This window comes from Carlito syrichta, unplaced genomic scaffold, assembly GCF_000164805.1.
Source record: "Carlito syrichta isolate Samal-C Ts95f unplaced genomic scaffold, Tarsius_syrichta-2.0.1 Scaffold315401, whole genome shotgun sequence".
Lineage (NCBI taxonomy): Eukaryota > Metazoa > Chordata > Mammalia > Primates > Tarsiidae > Carlito > Carlito syrichta.
In genome coordinates, this window is record NW_007259497.1 from 392,523 (window position 1) to 415,499 (window position 22,977).

Genomic DNA, 22,977 nt, shown 5'->3' on the forward strand with positions numbered 1-22,977 from the left:
CACTCGCCTCAGCCTCCCAAAGGCGCGGGATTACAGGCTGAGCCACCGAGCCTGGCTAGGTTAAATAAATTATAAATTGTGGTACATTCATATGATGAATACTATACTACAACAACAAAAAGGAAATTCTTTATGTGTTGTCATGGAATGATTTCCAATATATGATAAGGGAAAAACAAGATGAAGAACTTACATGCTTGTGTATTCAAATACTATCTCTCGATATTCACATACACACACACACACACACACACACACACACACACACACCAAAAAAACTGGTAAAAGTGGATATCTTTGAGTAGAGGAATCTGGAAGGTTAAGGAGAAGAGGGGACTTAATTTTCACTAGGCTTTTGTACCTTTTGAATTTTATTTCATGTACATGTATTACCTAAGCTAGAAAAAATTTTAAAACTCAAGATTGTAAAAGAAATGAAAATCACACCTCTAAGCGGGGGATGATTTGTAGAATGACATTTTGGAGGGAACATGTGCTGTGGACTCATTTAGACCCAGGTTCAAATCCCAGCTCTGCCATTTAGAAACTTAGTGGCCCAGGCCAGACACAGTGGTTCATGCCTATAATCCCAGTACTTTGGGAGACTAAGGTGAGAGGATTGTTTGAGCCCAGGAGTTCGATACCAGCCTAGACAACATAGCAAGACCTTGTTTCTACGAAAATAAAATTAGCTGGGTGTGGCGGCATACACCTGTAGTCTCAGCTACTTGAGAGGCTGAGGTATCAGGATCACCTAGCCCAGAAGACTGAGGCTGCAGTGACCTGTGATTGTACCATTGCTCTCCAGCCTGGGTGACAAAGTGAGACCCTGACTTAAAAAAAAAAAAGAAGCCGGGCTCAGTGGCTCAGCCTGTAATCCCGTGCCTTTGGGAGGCTAAGGTGAGTGGATTGCCTGAGACCGCGGGCTTGAGACCCGCCTGGGCAGCAAGACCTCATCTCTACAATAAATCAAAAAATCAGCCGGGCTTGGTAGCCTGTGCCTGTAATTCCAGCTACTCGGAAGGCTGAGGTGGAAGGATCGCCGGAGCCCAGGTCGAGGCTGCAGTGGCCGGGAGTGGCCACTGCACTCCAGTCTGGGCGACAGAGTGAGACTCCAACTCAAAAAAAAAAAAAGGGCCAGACTTGGTGGCTCAACCTGTAATCCCAGCACTTTGGGAGGCTGAGGTGAGTGGATTGCCTGAGACCGCGGGTTTGAGACCAGCCTGGGCAATTTGGTGAGACCGCGTCTCTACAATAAATAAAAAATTAGCCGGGCATGGTAGCGTGCGCCTGTAGTTACAGCTACTTGGAAGGCTGAGGCGGAAGAATCACCGGAGCCCAGCAAGTCGACTGAGGCGGCTGTGAGTATGCACACTGCACTTCAGCCTGGGCAAGAGTGAAACTCCAACTCAAAAAAAAAAAGAAGAAAGAAACTTAGCAACGCTAGGCAAGTCATTTAACCTTTCTGGCGTCAAATTTCTCATCTGAAAAGAGAGTGAAAATGCAGGTGTGATAGGGTGTTTATAAAGGTAGGTGATAGAGATCAGGGCTCAACAAACTTTTACTGTAAAGGTCTAACTAGCAAATATGTTGGGCTTTGTGGGTCATACAGTCCCAGTTACAATTAACTCAACTTCTGTTGTAATGTGAAAGCAGCCATATGTAATTATGTAAAGAAATGGGCAGGAATGTGTTTCAATTTATTGATACAAATTTGAATTTTATGTACTTTTCACATGTCATGAAAGGTTATTTTCCTTTTTTTTTCATCTCTTTTGGTTTTTTAAAAATATAAGAAGCCAGCCAGGCGCAGTAGCTCACACCTGTAATCCCAGCACTTTGGGAGGTGGAGGTGAGAGGATTGCCTGAGCCCACAGCTTTGAGACCAGCTTGGGCAATATGACGAGACTTTGTCTCTATACTAGATAAAATAAAAAAATTAGTTGGGCATGGTAGCACATGCCTGTAGTTCCAGCTACTTGGAAAGCTGAGGCAGAAGGATCACCTGAGCCCAGTAGGTCGAGGCTGCGGTGGCCATGAGCGTGCCACTGCACTCCTGTCTGGGCGACAGAGTGAAATTCTGAATTTAAGAAAATATGTGTGTGTGTGTGTCTAGGCAACATAGCGAGACCTCATCTCTACAAAAAAAATTTAAAAATTAGTTGGATGTGGTGGCATGCGCCTATAGTCCCAGCTACTTGGGAGACTGAAGTGGGAGGATTGCCTGAGCCCCGGAGGCAAGGCTGCAGTGAGCCATGATCATGCCACTGCACTCCAGCCTAGGTGACAGAGTGAGACCCTGACTCAATAAAATGAAATAAAAATATAAGAAATGGTGGGCTAGGTTTGTCCTGCAGACCATAGTTTGCCAACTCCTGATGTAGATAAAGCAAGTAAAGTACCTAGCATGCTGCCCAGGATACATTCAAATCAGTGACAGCTTTGCTAATATGCCTCCAGGTCTGTTTCCAATCCTGGCCTTTCTGGCATTCCCATGCCCATCTCCCGCTGCCTGCTGGTCAGGTGACCTCCCCCTCCCCCCCCCACATTTAACTTCTCTGTGACTTAAAAACCACATGTTTCCTTCTGCCTGTGCCCTGGATTTTCCTCTTCAGCTCCCAGATCCTGGCCAAGGAGAAGCCTGAAGCGTCTGCCCAGAGTTGTTTTCACATCCTCCTTTCCATTCCCTTAGCTGCCCTGGAATTCAGGCCACTCTGTTGCATCTACACTGAACCGCTGCACTGGTCCATGTGTCAGCCTTCTCGCTCCACGGAAATACTTCCAAATAGTTGGGAAAACACTGCTGTCCAAGCCTCGACCCATCCCTTAGGACTCCTGGACTCTATCACGTAGCTTGGAGGTCAATGTCTGGTGCAGCCAGGGCCCTGAGGGCTGTGCTCCAACTGCTCATGGCCAGAGTCTGTCCAGCTGTTTAATATTTGAACGTCACTCCTGCTGTGTCCAAACTCCACCCTGGCCTGTCCAGGGCACTTTGAGGCCTACCCTAGCCCAACTGGTCTCCTTACTATCCACTGAACTAGCCTTGCAAATTCCTAACTCCTTATTTCGGTTTCTCATGTTTTCTCCTGTCACTAACAACACCCCACATTCTTCCTCACAACCAAACAAAAACAAAAAAATCTAAAATTCCTTTGTCCCAAAAAATCCTTTGTCCCTTCTCCAAGAAGCCTTCCCCTATTCCCTCAGCTTGTCCTATATACCTATTGCTCTGTGATGTTGGGTCTTATCTTACCATGTTGCTGGCTCTTTTCTGCCCTACTGGACTGTAATCCAATCAAGGGCTGTGTATTGATTTCTTATGGCTGCTACAACAAAATTACTACAAACTGGCTGGCTTAAAGCAACAGAAATGTATTCTGTCATAGTTCTAAAGGCCAGAGTTCAAATCATGGTGTCAGCAAGGATGTGCTCCCTCCAAAGGGTCCAGGGAAGAATCTTTCCTGGTCTTTTCCAGCTTATGGTGGCTCCAGGTGTCCCTTGGCTTGTGGCTGCCACCCCAGCATTGTCCTGCTGGGCTCCGGTAATCCTTCCACCTCAGCCTTCCAAGTAGCCGGAACTACAGGTGTGCGCTACCATGCCCAGCTAATTTTTTATTTATTGTATAGTTGAGATCTCGCCAACTCAGGCAATCCACTTGCCTTGGCCTCTCAAAGTGCTGGGATTATAGGCTGAGCCACCAAACCTGGCCTACCCTCTCTGTCTTTACATGGTCTTCTCTTCTGTTTTTGGGGGAGGGGGGTGGGGGGTGAGTCTCACTCTGTCGCCCAGGCTGGAGTGCAATGTCATGCTCACAGCCACCGCAACCTTTACCTGCTAGGCCCAGGTGATCCTTCCACTTCAGCCTTCTGAGTAGCTGGAACCACAGGCATGTGCCACCATGCTTGGCTAATTTTTTGTTTTATTATGGAGACAAGATCCCGCCAAGTTGCCCAGGCTGGTCTTGAACCCCTGGACTCAGGCAGTCCTCTTGCCTTCCAAAGTGCTGAGATTGCAGGTATGAACCACCACACCTGGCTTCTTCTGTTTTTTGTTACTGTTGTTGTTGTTGCTGTTATTTTGAGTTGGAGTTTTACTTGGTTGCCCAGGCTAGAGTGCAGTGGCATGACGACCCACTGCAGTCTTGATCTTCTGGGCTCAGATGATCCTTCTGCCTTAGCCTCCTGAGTAGCCGGGACTATAGGCATGCACCACCGCATAAACTTTTTAAGTTTTTTGTAGAGATGAGGTCTCGCTAAGTTGCCCAGGCTGGTCTTCACCTCCTGGACTCAAGTAGTCCTCTCACTTCAGCCTCTCAAAATGCTGGGATTACAAGCATGAGCTACTATGCCTGGCCCTCTTCTGCTTCTTATAAGGACACCTGTCATTGAATTTAGGGTCTAACCAGCTAATCCAGGATGATCTCATCTGGATATTCTTTGCTTAATTACATCTACAAAGACTCTTTTCCTAAGTAAGGGACATTCATAGGTTTCAGAGTTTCACTGTGTACGTATCTTTTGAAAGGGCCACTGTTCAACCCTCTTCTCCAGACCCAACCCTGAGATGGAGCTTCGGGAACAAGCACTGTTAGGTCAAGGGAGACCATGGTTCCCTCAGGACCCGTAACTGGAGGCAGTCTGTCTGAAGTAGCCACTCATTCTGGGGCATCAAGGCCCGCTGTGTTTCCCTGGAGACTCTGTGTTTAAGCCTCTACCCAGATGGGCTTCTCTGTAGCAATCTGGACCAGTAAACTGAGGGGTGATGGGTTTTAATGACATATTTCCCTACTTGGATTTTTAAAAAATGGTTCCTTTAACTTTTTGTTTTTTGCTTTTGTTTTTGTTTTTAAATTTATTTAGAGATGAGAACAGTTGGTCAGGCTGGTGTCAAGTCCCTGGGCTCAGGCAGTCCTCTTACCTCAGCCTCCTAAAGTGCTAGAATTACAGGTGTGAGTACTGTGCCCAGCCTACCTTAATTTTTTTTTGGGGGGGGCGGGGTCAGAGTCTCACTCTGTGACCCAGCGCTCATGGCCACTGCAGCCTTGACCTGCTGGGCTCAGGTGATCCTTCCATCTCAACCTTCTAAGTAGCTAGAACCACAGGTGTGCACCACCATGCCTGGCCGATTTTCTGATTTACTATAGAGATGAGGTCTTGCCATGTTGTTACCACTGAACTCGGTAATCCTCTTGTCTCTGCCTCCCAAAGTGCTGGGATTACAGGCGTGAGCCACCATACCTGGCCTACTTTAACTTTTTAAAGTAATTAGCAGCTGGGTGCAGTGCCTCACGCCTGTAGTCCCAGGTTTTAGGAGGCAGAGGCAAGATTGCCTGAGCCCATGGGTTCGAGATCAGCCTGGGCAACTTGGCAAGACCTCGTCTCTACAATAAATCAAAAAACTAACTGGGCATGGTAGTGCACACCTGTAGTTCCAGCTGCTTGAAAGGCTGAGGTGGAAGGGTCATCTGAGCCCAGCAGGTTGAGGGTGCAGTGGCTGTGAGTGTGCCACCACACTCCAGCCTGGGTGGCAGAATGAAACTCTGACTTAAAATAAAAATAATAAAGTAGTTAGCAGTTGGCTTATTGTAGAAGATAAACAAGCTCACCCCCTCAATTGTGTGTGTGTATATTTTTTTCCCTAAATGAGATCAGATGGCACATGCTGTTCAGTAATTTGCTTCAGAAAGTGGATTTTACAAACAGGCATGGTGATGCACATCTGTAGTCTTAGCTACTTGGGAGGCTGAGATGGGAGGATTGCTTGAGTCCAGGAGTCCAAGGTTACAGTGGTTATGACCAATTGAATAGCCACTGCTCTCCAGGCTGGGCACCTGGGCAACAGCCTAAAAAAAAAAAGGGTCACGGCTGGGCTTGGTGGCTCAGCCTGTAATCCCGCGCTTTGGGAGGCCAAGGTGAGTGAATTGCCTGAGCCCATGGGTTCGAGACCCACCTTGGCAACTTGGCGAGACCTCATCTCTACAACAAATCAAAAAATTAGCTGGGTGTGGTAGCGCGTGCCTGTAGTTCCAGCTACTTGGAAGGCTGAGGCGGAAGGGTCGCCAGAGCCCAGCAGGTCGAGGCTGCGGTGGCTGGGAGCGGCCACTGCACTCTAGTCTGGGCGACAGAGTGAAACTCCAACACACACACACAAAAAATGGGCCACAACATAAAAATGTCCAGTATACCAAAGACATAGTGTCTCTGACTAGAGAACAAGAATCTGGTTCTGTTGTGAATTCCCACCTGTACCCCATGCAGGCTGCTGAGTCCCAAGTCGGTCTAGGTGTGGCCCATACTGCCACCACCTTATTTCACCTCCAGGAGAGACCTGGTGCATTCAGTGGGAGTTGACTTTATCCCACTTTTCCCTCAGGGTCCCGGATCCCCAAGGCCTGGGCAGGCATAGACTTGAAAGTGCAACCCCAGGAACCCGTGGTGCTGAAGGATGTGAACAACACAAATTGGCACCTACTGCAGGGTGACACGGATGTCAGGGTAGAGGTGAGACACTGGGCTGACTCCCTGACCCTCCCCGCAGCCTTCTGGGGTCCCTTTCTGGGGCAGTAGGCCAACCAGTGGCTACAGATGGCGTGAGGTGGAGAAATGCATTGAATACATAGTATCCTGCCCTTCCCAGGGGGGTGCATGTATGTCTAGAAGGGCATCAGTGGGGGTCCAAGCTTCATGGCGACTTCTGTATTTAGAGGAAAGATCCGGACCAAGTGAAGCTGTGGGGACTCAAGGAAGGTACCTACCTGTTCCAGCTGACAGTACCTGACTCCGACAAGCCAGAGGACACAGCCAATGTCACAGTCACTGTGCTGTCTGCCAAGCAGACAGAAGGTGAGAAGGGGGTGGGAGACAGCACCTGAAGCTACCCATCTCTGTGGATCCCACGGAACCCCCTCATGATCTCTCCCCATCCCCCAGACTACTGCCTTGCATCCAACAAGATAGGCCGCTGCCGGGGCTCCTTTCCCCGCTGGTACTATGACCCCATAGAACAGATCTGCAAGAGTTTCATTTATGGAGGTTGCTTGGGCAACAAGAACAATTACCTTCGAGAAGAAGAGTGCATGTTAGCCTGCCAGAATGTGCAAGGTAGGTTTGTGAGAGGCAGCTCTGGGGCTCAGGTGACCTTTTCCAGGGTAGGGGGGGTCTCTCTCCACTATTCAGGGTGGTGGGAGTGCCTCCCTTGCCAGCCCCCTCATCATCTCGTACCTACTGGAGCCTAGCTTTGCCCTCTCACTTCTCTGTTCTCTCTCCCAGGCCCCTCCGTGGAAAGGCGCAATCCAGGTGGGCTTTACTCCTTTTCGTCTCCCTCGCCCCTGCCAAGTTAACAGCCCATGTGATGTCCATACCCCTGACCATCTGCCTTTGCCCAACCCATTCCTCCCCTCATGGCATGTGGAAGGACCACAAACATCCCACCCCTTCCAGCCAAGCATTTTATCAGGTCCACGCAATTTACATGTGGGAGGAGTCCAGTTGATGGAAGGGGAATCGGGGTGTGTATCATGATACTGTGTTAGGTGGAGAGGACCAGGTGGATGATAGACCCTTGGCACTTGCTCTTGGTGCTTGAGTCTGACCTCACTCCTACCCTGTCCCGCCCCTACCCAGTCTGCTCTGGCACCTGTCACCCCACCCAGTTCCGCTGTGGCAATGGCTGCTGCATTGATGGTTTCCTGGAATGTGATGACACCCCCAACTGCCCTGACGCCTCTGACGAGACTACCTGTGAAAAATGTGAGACCTGGGGATGGAGAGGGGGTGGGCAACAGGTGGGAAGGTCCCGACAGCTCTACCCTGTGCCCCCGGGACACTTTTTTGGGGCCTGAGTCTCTGACCTTTCATCTCTACAGACACCAGTGGCTTTGAAGAGCTCCAGAACATCCATTTCCACAGTGACAAAGGTGAGATCCCCACAGGTTGCTTGGATCAGGGCAGATTTTGCACTGCTATCCTCATTCATTCCATCCAGCAGTGCCTGGGGCGCCCACTGTGTGTGCCAGACTGTGGGCATGAAGAGCCAGGGGGCTTCCCGAGTTCTCCACATGAGCAGCCTGTTCCCTGGACTCTCTTCTGTGGCTCTGTTTTCCAAGCATTACTTATTTGAACACTTTCAGAGTTTCAATTATGCCCACCACATAGCACTGAGATGCTATCGGTCAGTTATTTTTTTGAGTCAGGGTCTCACTCTGTCGCCCAGGCTGGAGGCCAGAGGCCAGTGGCACGATGATGGCCCACTGCAGCCTTGACCTCCTGGGCTTAGGCCATCCTTCTGCCTCTGCCTCCTGTATAGCTAGGACTACAGGGGTATACCACCATACTCGGCTAATTTTTTGTAGAGATGAAGTCTTGTTATGTTGCCTAGGCTGGTCTTGAACTCGTAGGCTCAAGCAATCCTCCCGTCTTGGCCTCCCAAAGTGCTGGGATTATAGGTGTGAGCCATCAAAAGGAAATTTCCCATCAACAGTGTTAACAGATTTTAGCTGGACATTGTTGCCTACCAAGGCTCAGACCCTGACATCCATCCTCTTTGTTAAAAAGAGTAAACCTAGGCAACCCCTTTGAGTTCACTCCCACTGTGGGAACTTTTCTGTCCTCTCAATAAATCCTGGTTTCTCACTTAAAAAAAAAAAAAAAGGCCGGGCTCAGTGGCTCAGCCTGTAATCCCGCGCCTTTGGGAGGCTGAGGTGAGTGGATTGCCTGAGCCCGTGGGTTCGAGACCCACCTGTGCAACTTGGCGAGACCTCATCTCTATAATAAATAAATTTAAAAAAAGGATAAAACTGCCGAGCACGATGGCTCACACCTATAATCCTAGCATTTTGGCAGGCAGAGGCAAGAAGATTTCCTGAGTCCAGGGGTTCGAGACCAGCCTGTGCAACTTGGCGAGACCTCGTCTCTACAATAAATTAAAAAGAAAAAATTAGGCCGGGCTCAGTGGCTCAGCCTGTAATCCCAGCACTTTGAGAGGACGAGGCAAGTGGATTGCCTGAGCCTGTGGGTTCGAGACCAGCCCAGGCAACTTGGTGAGACCTCATCTCTACAATAAAATAAAAAATTAACCGAGTGTGGTAGCACATACCTGTAGTACTGGGTGCTTGGAAGGCTGAGGCAGAAGGATCGCTGGAGCCCAGTAGGTTGATGCTGGGGTGGTCGTGAGCATGCCACTGCACTCGAGTCTGGGTGACAGAAATTGCCAAGCACAGTGACTCACGCCTGTAATCCCAACACTTTGGGAGGTGGAGTTAAGAGGATTGCCTGAGCCCATGGATTTGAGACCAGCCTGGGCAACTTGATGAGACCTCATTTCTACAATAAATCTAAATATTAGCCAGGTATGGTGTTGCATGCCTGTAATTCCAGCTACTTGGAAGATTGAGGTGGAAGGGTTGCCTGAGCCCAGCAAGTCGAGTCTGCGGTGGCCATGAACGTGCCACTGCACTCCAGCCTGGGCGATAGAGTAAGACTCCAACTCAAAAAAAAAAAATAGAAAAATGAAAATAAAGAAAAACGGGTACACTGCCCAAAGTCTCAGGAACGCTGAGATCTTGGCACAGAAGAGTTGAAAGAAAATTGAAAAAGAGATCATTGAGTCAGTGTAGTTTACTTTTGCACCTAAGATTATTGTCTAGGATTTGTCTTCCTTCTGGCAACACTGCAGCCTGGCCAGATGTTTCTGGGACCTCTCAGACCCTCACTCAGCTACAGCTGCCCTCAGTAGGAGGTGGGCCAGGAGATGGTGGGCAGCAGCCGTGGGGCCCCAGGGACTCACTCACCACTCTGTCTGCTCCTTATCCCCTAGGACACTGTGTGGACCTGCCAGACACGGGACTCTGCCAGGAGAGCATCCCACGCTGGTACTACAACCCCTTCAACGAACGCTGTGCCCGCTTTACCTATGGCGGTTGTTATGGCAACAAGAACAACTTTGAGGAAGAGCAGCAGTGTCTGGAGTCCTGTCGTGGCATCTCCAGTGAGCGGGTAGTTGGGGGGTGGAGGTGTGCAGGGGAATGGCTTAGCTAGTGCGTTGTGCTCTGTCCCAATCTGTGGGGGTTACACCTTTGTCCTCAGAGTGCCTGGAGTGGGGATGGAGGAAGATGGCAGTGAGGGGGTCTGAGGCACTGGAAGCAGCTGAGTCTGAGTTCTTCATACTGACTGATCTCTCCCTTCATCATTTTGCAGAGAAGGATGTGTTTGGTCTGCGGCGGGAAAGCCCCGTTCCTGGCGTAGGTAAGTCCTGGTCTGTCCTTTCACCGAGGTTGACACAGATATCACGGAATCAACTTCACCTGATTGGTTGTGACTGCATAAACCTGTGTTGAGAAAGAGGCTGTCTATGGAGACAGAGTACTATAATCTAGTGCCATCTGCCATGGGCAAGGGAGGGAAGAACAATGAAGTGTGTGCCGGATGCCTGCCATTGGAGTCCCAGGCCTCTCTGCAAGCTATCTGCGAGTAGAGCCACTTGGAGCTGAGACCTGAGACCCACCAGATTCCCTCTGAGTTCCCGGGTGGTGCCGTTCAACTGCTCATGGACGGGAGGTCTACTTCCCCCTCTGGCATCCATTTGACTTGATCCCTTCCACAGAGTGGGGGTGGGCATCCAAACCAGGCAGGCCCTGGGAGTCCCTCATCCCACCCCCTCTTCCCCCAGGCTCTGCGGAGGTGGCCATTGCGGCTCTCCTGGTCACCTGCATCGTGGTGGTGGTAGCCATCCTGGGTTACTTCTTCTTCAAGAACCAGAGAAAGGACTTCCGCAGACACTGTCACCATCACCATCCACCACCCACCCCTGCCAGCTCCACCGTCTCCACTACTGAGGACACAGAACATCTGGTCTATAACCACACCACCCGGCCCCTCTGAGCCTGGGGGTCGCCAGCTCTCACTTGGCCCTGCTTTCTGCTTGCCAAGACAGATACCTGGCTGGGGAAAACTTTGGGACCAGACTCCTCTTGCCTATTTCCCAGACCTACTGTGCCTTAGCATTCAGGGCTGTCCCCTCTTGAAGGAGTCTCAGCTAAGCTCAGGTCCTGAGAAAGCCCAGGGTCTGGGAGGAGTCTGAGAAAGCCCTTGGGCCTGAAGTGCCAGACATAGATGGACCTGCCTGTGTAGGAGTTTGGAGGAAGTTGGAGTTTTGTATCCTGTTCAAAGCCGCCTGCCCCTACCCCCATGGTGTTGGAAAGGGGGCTAGGGTAGCATCAGAAGCTGGAGGCCCCAACCCTGTCCTCCAGGACTCCCCTTCCATACTGCCCAGTCCAGGGCTGGGAGGAAGGACTTTGCTGTATAGCGTTGCTGTAAAGAGTTACTTTTGTTTATTTAATGCCATGGAGTGAGCGAGAAGCGGAGGGGGCTACCTGGCCTCTGCTTCCTCTCTCCCTCTTCCCCAAGATCGAGCTCCCTGCCCTTGACCAACCTCAACCTGGCCAGGACCTGCAGACAGGCGGAAAAGCCTAAGCCGTGTCCCAGCCTCCACCCCTCTTGAACTTCCCACTGCTCCAGTCCACTCATAGTGTAATAAAACTCTTCTCTGGGGTTTCTGCCTCTGTTCTGTGGGCCAGGAGAGGGACAAGCTTGCTGGGGGGAGATGGGGCTGCCCTGTCCAACCAGTTCAGGCTCTGGCCATCCTGTTGAGCAGGTTTTCTCATCTCCCGAAACTGCCCCGGCCCTGTGGCCCTGTGGGTGGAGAGTAATGTCACAGTTGACCACCAGAGGGGAGGGCCGTGGGAGTAGGGGCTGCGGAGAGGCCGCAGGGCTGCAGCATAGCATTATTTCTTCCTGGTTTAACCTCAGTAGCTGCTCATTAGCTGGGGCAAGCCTTAACCTCATGTGCAGTCGGGGATTGGGGGGAGATGGTGCACAGGCTTAAACCTTGGCTCTTACCTCCTCCACAGGGCCCAGGTCTCTGGCAGTCTCCCTCCTCAGCCACAGAAGCCTTGGCTTCTGCGCAGGAGTGAAGCCCCTGCCCAGGCTCTGAACTCCTGCCCAGGAGCCTTTAGTGCAGGTATCCCACTCCAGCCCACATCTCTGCATTTGTTCAAGCCGTTTCCTGATGTCAAAAATAGCGTACTTTTAATTCATTCATGTATTCAATAAATTACATTGTGCTTTTCTGTGCCAGGCACTGCTACTCATAAAAACTCTGGTACTGTCAAGAGAAGCACACTGAAAATACTATTTAAGTGCTTTACATATCAAGTTGTTGGCTTAGCACACAACTCTGTAATGATACTATAATCCCATTTTATAGGTGAGGAAACTGATTCTGTGAGGTTGCATCCCTAAGGTCCTAGAGCTGGACTGGGAGGACTGGGTCCTGGCCCTAACAGGATGGCTCCAGAGTCGAGTCATACAAAAGGGGTTGGGAGCTACTGTCAAGCGCCTGAAGGACTACTGATGTGAATGTACATACTTCACGTCAGAAGTGTACAGATCGATGCATTTCCTTAACTGTACACACCTCAGGCAAGCACCCAGATCAGGAAGCAGAACCTTCCTAACATGCTGGGTATGGGCCCCCTTTTGATGGGTAACACCTCTGAGCTTTTGTACCTGTTGTGTTCTCAACCTGGACCACCACCCCCCTTCTCATCTCTCAGCCTAAGCTCAAAACCTTCACGCACAATCCCAGGTGAGGGGCACTCCCTGCTACACACTCCTGTGTCTGCTAACAAGGCCCTGAGCATAACCACTTATTTCATTTACTGTCTGTCTTCCTGCTGGGTTGTGAGCTCCTGAAGCCACGGATAGCATCTTAATCATCTCTGGGTCCTCAGCACCCCATGTTCTCTCTATGACTTTAACAAATGGTGGTAGTTACAGTCAATGTTGAGGCCATGATGGGGTGGGCTCACTCCTTTGTTCCATTTCATACGGCACTGTATTTTCCCTTCTAACTCCCTCCTTTGCTACTTATCCATCTTTCCAGGCTCAAAGCGGACTCAATCCCTCCACTGATCCCCCCCAGCACTGGGAACAACCCCCATTATCCATTGGTTCTCTTGCAGGGCTGGGGTGATTAATGACTCAAACTCTCCCAATGCCTAGAACAGTGAACAACACAGAGTAAGTGCTTCATAAGTGTTGGCCCGAAGTGAACATCCTCTCAGGGAGGGGTAGAGATCAAGTGAGGGGATGCCAGGCTGAGAGCCATCCCTAGTAACAGCTGCTGGGCTGCGCAGAGGGCACGGCGGGTTCTGCTCCCCGCGGCAGAAGGTGAGAGCTCGTTGGAGCCACTAGGGGGCGCTCTCACTTCAGCTGGGCGCTGTCTTCTGCAAGGTTTGAGGAGAGTGTGGTCCCCGAAGGTGGCAGGTATGGAGTAAGGACGGCTGAGAGCAGCCCCAGCTCTCCTGGAGCTCCCACTCGGGAGTGCAGGCAGCAGGGATGCAGACACTGTAACAAGACAATTTGGTCCCCAAACTTTTTTTTGAGTTGGAGTCTCACTCTGTCACCCAGACTGGAGTGCAGATGGCGCTCCCGGCCACCGCAGCCTCGACCCGCTGGGCTCCGGCGATCCTTCCGCCTCAGCCTTCCAAGTAGCTGGAACTATGGTCCCCAAACTCTTTATCTCTGTGGTTGCCCCAGTCATCCTCTGCTTCGTGCCCGCCCAAATGACGCTCAGAACTTTTATGCTTGCTCCATGCTTTGCACAGACAGCTGCCTCTGCCTCAAATTATCTCTGGAAAGCCAGGTGCGGTGGCTCATGCCTGTAATCCCAGCGCTTTGGGAGGTGGAGGCAAGAGGATTGACTGAGCCCAAGGGTTCGAGACCAACCTGGGCAACTTGTCGAGACCTCATCTCTACAATAAATTAAAAAAAAAAAAAAATTAACTGGGCATGGTGGTGCGTGCCTGTAGTTCCAGCTACTTGGAAGGCTGAGGTGGAAGGATCACCTGAACCCAGCAGGTCAAGGCTGCGGTGGCCGGGAGCGTGCCACTGCACTCCAGCCTGGGCGACAGAGTGAGACTCCTATTCAAAAATTATGACAGAACCAGGCTCGGTGGCTCAGCCTGTAATCCCGCGCTTTGGGAGGCTGAGGTGAGTGGATTGCCTGAGCCCGCGGGTTCGAAACCCGCCTGGGAAAGTTGGCAAGACCTCATCTCTACAATAAATCAAAAAAATTAACTGGGCGTGGTGGCGCGCGCCTGTAGTTCCAGCTACTTGGAAGGCTGAGGCGGAAGGATAGCCGGAGCCCAGCAGGTCGAGGCTGTGGTGGCCAGGAGTGTGTCACTGCACTCCAGTCTGGGCGACAGAGTGAGACTCCAACTCAAAAAAAAAAAAAATTATGACAGAAGCAAGTCTTGAAGAGATAGTTGCACACCCGTGTACACAGCAGCATTATTCACAATAGTGAAAACATGGAAACAACCCAAGTGTCTTCCGACGGATGAGTGGATAAGCAAAATGGAATACATATAGCACATATAGTGGAAGATTAATCAGTCTTGAAAGAGAAGTCCGACACCTGCTACATCATATGATCACAAAAGATAAATACCGTACGATTCCACTCATCTGAAATGCTTAGACTATTCAAAATCACAGAGACAGGAAAGAATGATGGTGGTTGTTGGGGGAAGGGGAATTAGGGAATTACTGTTTAATGGGAACAGAGTTTCAGTCTGGCAAGAAGAAAGGTTCTGGAGAGGAGTGGTGGTGACAGCTAGACAACAATGTGGATGTGCTTAATGCCACTGAACTGCACTTAAAAAACAGGATCGTACGTTGTCTGTGTATTATACCGCAATAAAGAAAGTTAGGGGAGAAAACAAGATGAGCAGTCAGGTATGGATGTTCCAGGCATAACAAAATCACAGTGAGCAAAAGCTGGGCAGTGATCACGGGTTTGGCTTGGGACTGCAGGTTGCTCAGTTTGGAAGTAATAAGAGGGGATGCTGGGAGGTTGGTGGGGAGAGGGCATAGCTAGTGGGGAGAAGGGGTTTGACAGGTAAACCGGCTACATCACCAGAGAGAGGAACTTTAGGAGGAAGCAACAGCAAGTAAATTAGACAAGGTAACCTGTGTAAAGTGCATAGCAGATGTGCAGTCAAGGTCAGCCAAATGTTACACGCTGGCAGCCAGCCATCATGCTTTGCCTAAAACAGTGGCTTAATTTCTTTAGTTAGCTGCCAACATGTAAAGAGTCAGGAAACTGCCGGGCGCAGAAGTTTATGCCTGTAATCCCAGCACTTTGGGAAGTGGAGGCGAGAGGATTGCCTGAGCAAAGGGATTTGAGACCAGCCTAGGCAACTTGGCGAGACCCTGTCTCTACAATAAATCAAAAAATTAGCCAAGTGTGGTAGCACGTGCCTGTAGTTCCAGTTATTTGGAAGACTGAGGCGGAAGATCGCCTGAGCCCAGCAGGTCGAGGCTGTGGTGGCAGCGAGAATACCACTGCCCTCCAGCCTGGGTGCAGAATGAGACTCTGACTCAAATAAATAAATAAACAAACAAACAAATCAACAAAAGAATCCATATTGCTAGCTTTTTGTGAGAACTTAGGGGACACTGAGTTCTGGGTTCTATTTAGCTGGGCAGTCACTAACTCTTTCACAGCCCCCATTCAGCCTGCCCACCTCCTGGTAAGGGTTAGGTGCTTGCCTGGGTCCCCCATCATCTTACCCCTTATAACCCATCCTGCTTTCCCCATGTTGGGGAGTTGTCGCCAAAACATACTAGTCCCAACAGTTCAAATTAACACAAAAACTGGGCTATTTCTCGCAAACCCATCCCTGCCCACTTAAACAAACAGCCCTGAACGAGGAGTGGTTTACCCTATTGCACAAGACCCTCCCTTCTCCACCCAACCGCAGCTGGACTGAAGCCTGGGAAGGCACTTTTAAGCTCCCCTGGGGAGAGAGTGTTGTCAATAGCTCCACCTGCAAGCCACAAACCTGGAAGCCCCAAACCCGGAAGCCCAGCTTCAGCCCAGGAGGTTACCTAAACCTTCCCACAGCCTCTCTGAGACTACCTGTCTCTCCTTCCCCCACCTGCAGCCACACCTGGGGGTGGATGTGTATCAGTGGAACCCAGAACCAGGAAGGCCAAGAAAACAGACTAGGAAAGAAATAAAGAGTCCCCTTGTTCTTTTTATTTTTTATTTTTAGACTATATATTTAGGGGAAAAAAAAACAGAAAAAGGAAATTAACTCACATTTCCACAGTGTTATCTCTCATTCATAAATTTACAGATGGTTTTGTGTTCTTCTTTTTATCAACCTGCATTTTAAAATTTTTTTACAATGAATATCTATTGCTTTTGTAATAAGAAAAATATCCAGATATGTTTAAGAAATAAACAAATCAAGCCGGGCTCAGTGGCTCAGCCTGTAATCCCGCACCTTTGGGAGGCTGAGGTGAGTGGATTGCCTGAGCCCGCGGGTTCGAGACCCACCTGGGCAGCGAGACCTCATCTCTACAATAAATCAAAAAATCAGCCGGGCCTGGTAGTGCATGCCTGTAATTCCGGCTACTTGGAAGGCTGAGGCAGCAGCCAGCCAGGTCGAGGCTGCGGTGGCCGGGAGCAGCCACTGCACTCCAGTCTGGGCGACAGAGTGAGACTCCAACTCAAAAAAAAAAACAAATCAGCTGGGTGTGGTGGCTTATGCCTGTAATCCCAGCACTTTGGGGGGCTGAGACAGGGGGATTGTTTGAGCCTAGGAGTTCAAGACCAGCCTGGGCAACATAGTGAGACTTCATTGCCACAAAAAACTTAAAAATTAGCTGAAAAAATTAGCCGGGCATAGTGGCACATGCCTGTTGTCCCAGCTACTTGGGAGACTGAGGTGGAGTTCGAGGCTGTGGTGAGCCATGATCCTGCTTCTGCACTCCAGCTTGGGCGACAGAGTGAGACTCCAACTCATCAAAAGAGAGAGAGAGAGAGAGAGAAACAAATCATCAAATCATGAAGCTCAAAGATGGGGGAGAGATAGAAATGGAAAAGAAGACAGAACTTCTGGAGCCCTGGAAAAGGAGCTACTCCAAGACTTGATAATTGCCAGCAGGGTGTGTTGGCTCACACCTGTAATCCCAGCACTTTGGGAGGCTGAGGCGAGAGGATTGCCTGAGATCAGTCTGGGCAACATGGCAAGACCCCATCTTGACAATAAATAAAAAAATTAGTCAGGTATGCTAGCACATGCCTGTAGTTCCAGCTACTTGGAAGGCTGAGGTGGAAGGATCACCTGAGCCCAGCAGGTCTAGGCTGTGGTGGCTGTGAGCATACCACTGCACTCCAGCCTGGGCGACAGAATGAGACTCCAACTCAAAAATAAAATAAAATAAAATAAAGAGACTTGGTAATTGCCACCAAAGAAACAGTGATGTGTGGAGGAGGGGCAGTTTCAGGAGAAGCAGGCAGAAGGTGAGGGGACACCCGGCACCAGATGGAGACTGGTTTTATTGATTTTTGCTGCCAGTTACTGAGCTTTTGTTTGTTTATGTCTTGCCTTATGGGGGAAGGATTTAAGATAGCTTAAAAGGGCCTATAAATTACGAGATAACATAAGTATAAAGCAGAAGAAGATTAAAGACAAAAAACATTAAAAAAAGGCCAGAAGTGAGGCAAAAACACATGATCTTAAAGACTGGCCCCCCCAGGTGACTCTGAGCTGTTTCAGCTGTGGGCACATCCTGGTAAGGCCACACACACGCTGGAGGTGAGGGGTCTGGACTTGGTGGAGACGGTGGAGCACTAGGATTTGGGTGTAAGGATGAATCGGAGGAGTGGGAGAAACAGAGAACAGGACAAACAGACTAGAAGAGAGAGAGGGCAGAAAGCGAGGACAGCATCTTAGGAGGAGAAAGAAGACACAGGAGGAGCGGCCAGAGGCCTGCAGGAGGCATGGGAACAGAGAAGTTCAAAGGTGAGGGGCTTCCAACCCTACCAGGCTGGGGATGAGAGGTCACTGACCATTCTGGAAGACTGAGAGAGCAGTGTTAGCGTCTGTAGATGAGCAAGGTGGAAACAGGACCAGTGAGAGGGGTCAGGGCTGGAAGCTGCTTCAGGTGTAGTGGTGGAGCAAAGAGGAGCTCGCCACAGGGAGCAGTGAGGTGAGGAGCAACCTTGCTAGGTTTTAGGCTGAGGGAACCAGCATGGAGGGAGAGGCTGAAGGGACAAGGGGGAATCAGCAGACGTTATTAATCCACCGATTCACTTGACGTTGTCTTCCCAGGGGATTTTCTCTGAGTAGTTCACCCACTTCCTTTTCTTTTTTTTAAGTTAGAGTCTTACTCCGTCACCTAGGCTGGAGTGCAGTGGCACGCTCACTGCCACCCCAGCGTTGACCTGCTGGGTTCAGGCGATTCCTCCGCCTCAGCCTTCCAAGTAGCCGGAACAACAGGCATGCGCTACCACGCCTGGCTCATTTTTTGACTTATTGTAGAGATGAGGTATCGCCAAGTTGCCCAGGCTGTTCTCGAACCCGGGGGCTCAGGCAATCCCCTCACCTCGGCCTCCCAAAGTGCTGGGATTACGGGCTTGAGCCACCGTGCCTGGCCAGTTTACCCACCTCTACGTGGCCCCTTTGAGACTGTTTATGATCTTGCGATAACCAGGTTGACCGTGGGGTTAGTCTGTGGCCCATAGTAGCAGTCTGTGGAAAATAAAGGAGCTGAACTAGATGACACGATCCTTTTTGTCCTAAAATCATGATGCTGACCTCCGATTACAGGCTCTAAGGCCCCCTGAGTATAGAGCTGAGGGAGGCTGACAGAGTCAAGGAGTTGAGACCCAGAGAGAGGCAGTAACTGGCCCAAGATTACACAGCTAATGTTTGAGAATTTAGTCAGGCCAGGAGGCCAGCGTTCCGGAGCCCCAAACCCTGTGCTCTACGTCTCATCTTCTCCAGACACTAAGCTCCTGACTTCGGCTTCTGTCCTTTCTCTGGAAATGGGACAAAGGAGCTGTCAGGGCTGGTCCCAAGCCCCAGGAGGCTGGGAACTGAAGGTCCACACCCATGTAAACACAGGCCAGCTCTGATACCTCTTTCCTCCAAATCAGTTTCCGACTATTATCTTGCTTATCCCTGCAGGTCCCCTGGGAGCCAGGGAGGGGCAGAGAGTATTAGTCCCACTTCACAAGTGGGAGAAACTCAGACAAGGAGGAAGGCAGTAATTTGCCCAAAGTCACCCAGCAAGTCAGAATGGAGCTGAAACAGGAGGCTGAGTCTCCAAGGGGTGTGTGTATGTGGGGGGGGGGAGAGGGAGGGGAAGAGGATGATGGTCAGCAGAGTAAATGGACTATTGGCCACGAATGGGGGTGGTTGGAAGAGAGTAGGTAGAGAAATGTGTACAGTCCCAGGAATTAGGCCTGGAGCGGTGGCTCAAGCCTGTAACCCCAGTACTTTAGGAGGCTGAGGCAAGAGGATTGTCTGAGCTCAGTGGTTCAAGACCAGCCTGGGCAACTTGATGAGACCTCGTCTCTACAATAAATATAATTCCAGGAATTGAGGGTCCCTGTTTCACAAACAGAGTGGTCTCACTGTTCCTGAAGAGAAACCTATAGGGACAGGCTCTGCTTGCTGGTGCAGGAAGGAAGACAGGCAGAAGGAGTGTAACTCAGCCACAGGGAATACAGGTCTGAGGAAGGAAGGCATCATCAGTCAGGTGTCCCTGGGTGGGATCCATACTGACTGCTTTTCTGCCAGCTCCAAATTGCCCCCAGGGAGCTCCTATGGCCGCACTGGACCCAAAGGTTCCCCTGCTGCCACTCTCAAAGAGCTTGGGAGTCATCTGGCCACCTGGGGGGAGACAGACATTGTTGCAGGTGAGGGTCAAGGAGACATGGAGCTGGTGACAATGTCTTAGTCTGTCTTCCAGAGAGGTTATTGGTGGGGTGATCATAACTCCGAGTTATTTATTTATTTATGTTTGAGTTGGAGTCTCACTCTGCTGCCCAGACTGGAGTGCAGTGGCCACTCCCCGGCCACTGCAGCCTCTGCCTGCTGGGCTCCGGCGATCCTTCCGCCTCAGCCTTCCAAGTAGCCGGAACTACAGGCGCGCACTACCACGCCTGGCTAATTTTTTATTTATTGTAGAGATGAGGTCCCACCAAGTTGCCCAGGCGGGTCTCGAACCCGCGGGCTCAGGCAATCCACTCACCTCAGCCTCCCAAGGCATGGGATTACAGGCTGAGTCACCCACCGACCCCGGCGACTCCGAGTTATTAATAGAGCTCCTGTTTAGTCTCAAAAACATTGAGTCTGACAGTGAATTCCACATTCATCCCAGTTATGGGACAAATGCCTCAGCCTCTGGTAGTGGAAAATCCTTGAGAATGTACCACTAGGAGGACTAGGCGTTTCAGTGCTGACATCTGTCCTTATTCCCCTCCAGGCTGTCTCCCTCTCCCTCATTCTCTAGCCTAGGACAACCTAGTCTGTCCCAGAAACCATACCTCCCAGCCTTACCCTCTACAAGAACCATTTTGGGGTAGGGGGCAGAACCCCCCATGTGGAATGCTGGAAAGAGAACTGGACCAAAGCCCAGCTCTGCCTTAACCTTGCTCATGATGCTCTGTGCTTCCATCTCCTCATCTGAAAATTGGAGTAAGCAAAAGCCATCTGGCCTATCTTTGAGTTCAGTTATAAGGACAGAGGTTATATGGAGGATATAAGGCTGCCTCACCATTGCTGCATATGGGGGCAACACTGCTCAGGCCCAGGAAGTCACTCCCTGCTTTGTCACAGGGTGACTAATGTGGCCCCTCGGCTGGGTTCTGCTCACTGGGGATCTGGCCCAGGCCCAGGGAGGGCGCTGACAGTGTAGCCCTGCTGGGAGCTGGGTTTCCTGGCAGCTGAGGCACAGTGGGCAGGTCTGACCTGTGAGAACCGCAGTTACCGCCTGGGGCCTGGGCTGGTTGCAAAAGGGGCTGGTTCGCCTGACGCAGTCTGCTCTCGGTCTCACTCTCCCGAGCTGGTTCCCAGGAGAATGGGGAGCTCGGGAGGGTGTGTCACCTCTGCCCTGGGCACCACTCTGTTCCTAGGGGGAAAGCAAGGACACAGCTCTTTCAGGTATACACACACATTCACACCAGCCCAGGCCCAGCGTGCACACCCAGCACGAAGATGCACACAGAGACCCACACAGATCCTCACAGAATTGAGCGTGTGCGTGCACACACACACACACACACACACACACACACACACACACACACACACAGCCCCAAGAAAGAGGCCCAATCTAAAGGTACACACACAGACAGGCACAGAGAACAATACATATACCCAGATACACATATATGGTTGTGTATAATGCAAACTTCTTTTTTTTTTTTTTGAGTTAGAGTCTCACTCTGTCGCCCAGACTGGAGTGCAGTGGCATGCTCCCAGTCACTACTACCTTAACCTGCTGGGCTCCGGTGATCCTTCCACCTCAGCCTTCCAAGTAGCTGGAACTACAGGCGTGGGCTACCACTCCTGGCTAATTTTTTATTTATTGTAGAGACGAGGTCTCGCCAAGTTGCCCGGGTGGGTCTTGAACCCGCAGGTTCAGGTAATCCACTCGCCCCAGCCTCCTAAAGTGCTGGGATTATAGGCTGAGCCGCTGAACCCAGCCATATAATGCAAACGTCTAAGGACAGGTGTGATGTGAATACACAAACATATACTGTATATATCTTGCATAAAGCTATACACTTGCAGGCCAGGTTTGGTGGCTCAGCCTGTAGTCCCAGCACTTTGGGAGGTCAAGGCGAGTGAATTGCCTGAGCCCAGGGGTTCAAGACCAGCCCAGGCAACTTGGTGAGACCTCGTATCTACAATAAATCAAAAATTAGCCAGGCGTGGTAGCACACACCTGGAAAGATTGCTGGAGCCCAGCAGGTCGACCCTGGGGTGGCTATGATTGTGCCACTGTACTCCAGCCTGGGTGATGGAGTGAGACTCTGACACACACACACACACACACACAGACACACACACACACACACAAAGATACACATTGCATTTACAGACATAGATACACAGACAGGCACATATATGGGATTAATATATTTAGAGCTTTTGCACAAAGACAATGCCTATTTTAAACACACAAGAGCAAAAACAGGGACACTGGGAAAGGTATTTGAACAAAAATACAGACATACTTTGTCATCATTTAGTATTTATTGAACACCCACAATCTACTAGTCATGCTTCAACAGAAAAAGACGCTGCCACACAGTCACACACACACAAACCTCAGCTTCCTCCTAAGATCCACTTGAGATTAAATGGAGGCCCCAGTCTCCAAGTCAATGATGAACTTCTTTTCTGTAGTCAACGACCCATGGTGGGAAAAATAATCAATTGTAGATGTAGGATCATTTAAAATAGAAAAAAAATTGAAAGGAAACAACCTACATGCCCCCAAATGGAGATGAAATTAAAGACATTAAGGTCAGGGTGGAATAGTAAGCAAACATTTGCTTGTAGTTACAGCCTCACTGTCAGAGTTAACATGAAAAAACTGCTAAAATTTTAAATTAAGCCAGCTGCAGTGGCTCACACCTGTTATCCCAGCACTTTGGGAGGCCAAGGTAGGAGGATTGCCTTGGTCCAGGGGTTTGAGACCAGCCCGGGCAACTTGGTGAAACCTCGTCTCTAGAATGAATCAAAAAATTAGCCAGGCAGGGTGGTGCATGCCTGTGGTTCCAGCTACTTGAAAGGCTAGGGTGGAAGGATCACCTGAGCCCTGCAGGTTGAACTGCGGTGGCCATGAGTATGCCACTGCACTGGCAACAGAATAAGACTCCAACTAAAGCAAATAAACAAAAAATACAATAAAATTTTAAATTAAAAAGCAACAACAAGTCGGGCTCGGTGGCTCAGCCTGTAATCCCATGTTTTGAGAGGCTGAGGTGAGTGGATTGCCTGAACCCGCAGGTTAGAGACCCGCCTGGGCAACTTGTCGAGACCTCATCTCTACAATAAATCAAAAATTAGCTGGGTGTGGTAGCGCACACCTGTAGTTCCAGCTACTT

The 22,977-nt window shown here is 50.3% G+C and overlaps 1 protein-coding gene across 1 annotated transcript in view; it reads left to right on the plus strand.

Annotated features, from left to right (window-relative positions):
• Positions 1–11,534, plus strand: part of SPINT1 (serine peptidase inhibitor, Kunitz type 1) — an 18,139-nt gene extending 6,605 nt beyond the window's left edge. Inside the window, exons 4-12 of the mRNA XM_021706273.1 lie at positions 6,373–6,500; positions 6,704–6,842; positions 6,930–7,100; positions 7,269–7,295; positions 7,623–7,748; positions 7,865–7,915; positions 9,814–9,984; positions 10,194–10,241; positions 10,666–11,534. Coding sequence (XP_021561948.1) covers positions 6,373–6,500; positions 6,704–6,842; positions 6,930–7,100; positions 7,269–7,295; positions 7,623–7,748; positions 7,865–7,915; positions 9,814–9,984; positions 10,194–10,241; positions 10,666–10,877 — 1,073 coding nt within the window. The 3' untranslated portion in view covers positions 10,878–11,534. The remainder of the gene's footprint in view (positions 1–6,372; positions 6,501–6,703; positions 6,843–6,929; positions 7,101–7,268; positions 7,296–7,622; positions 7,749–7,864; positions 7,916–9,813; positions 9,985–10,193; positions 10,242–10,665) is intronic.
• Positions 11,535–22,977: the final 11,443 nt, after the last annotated feature.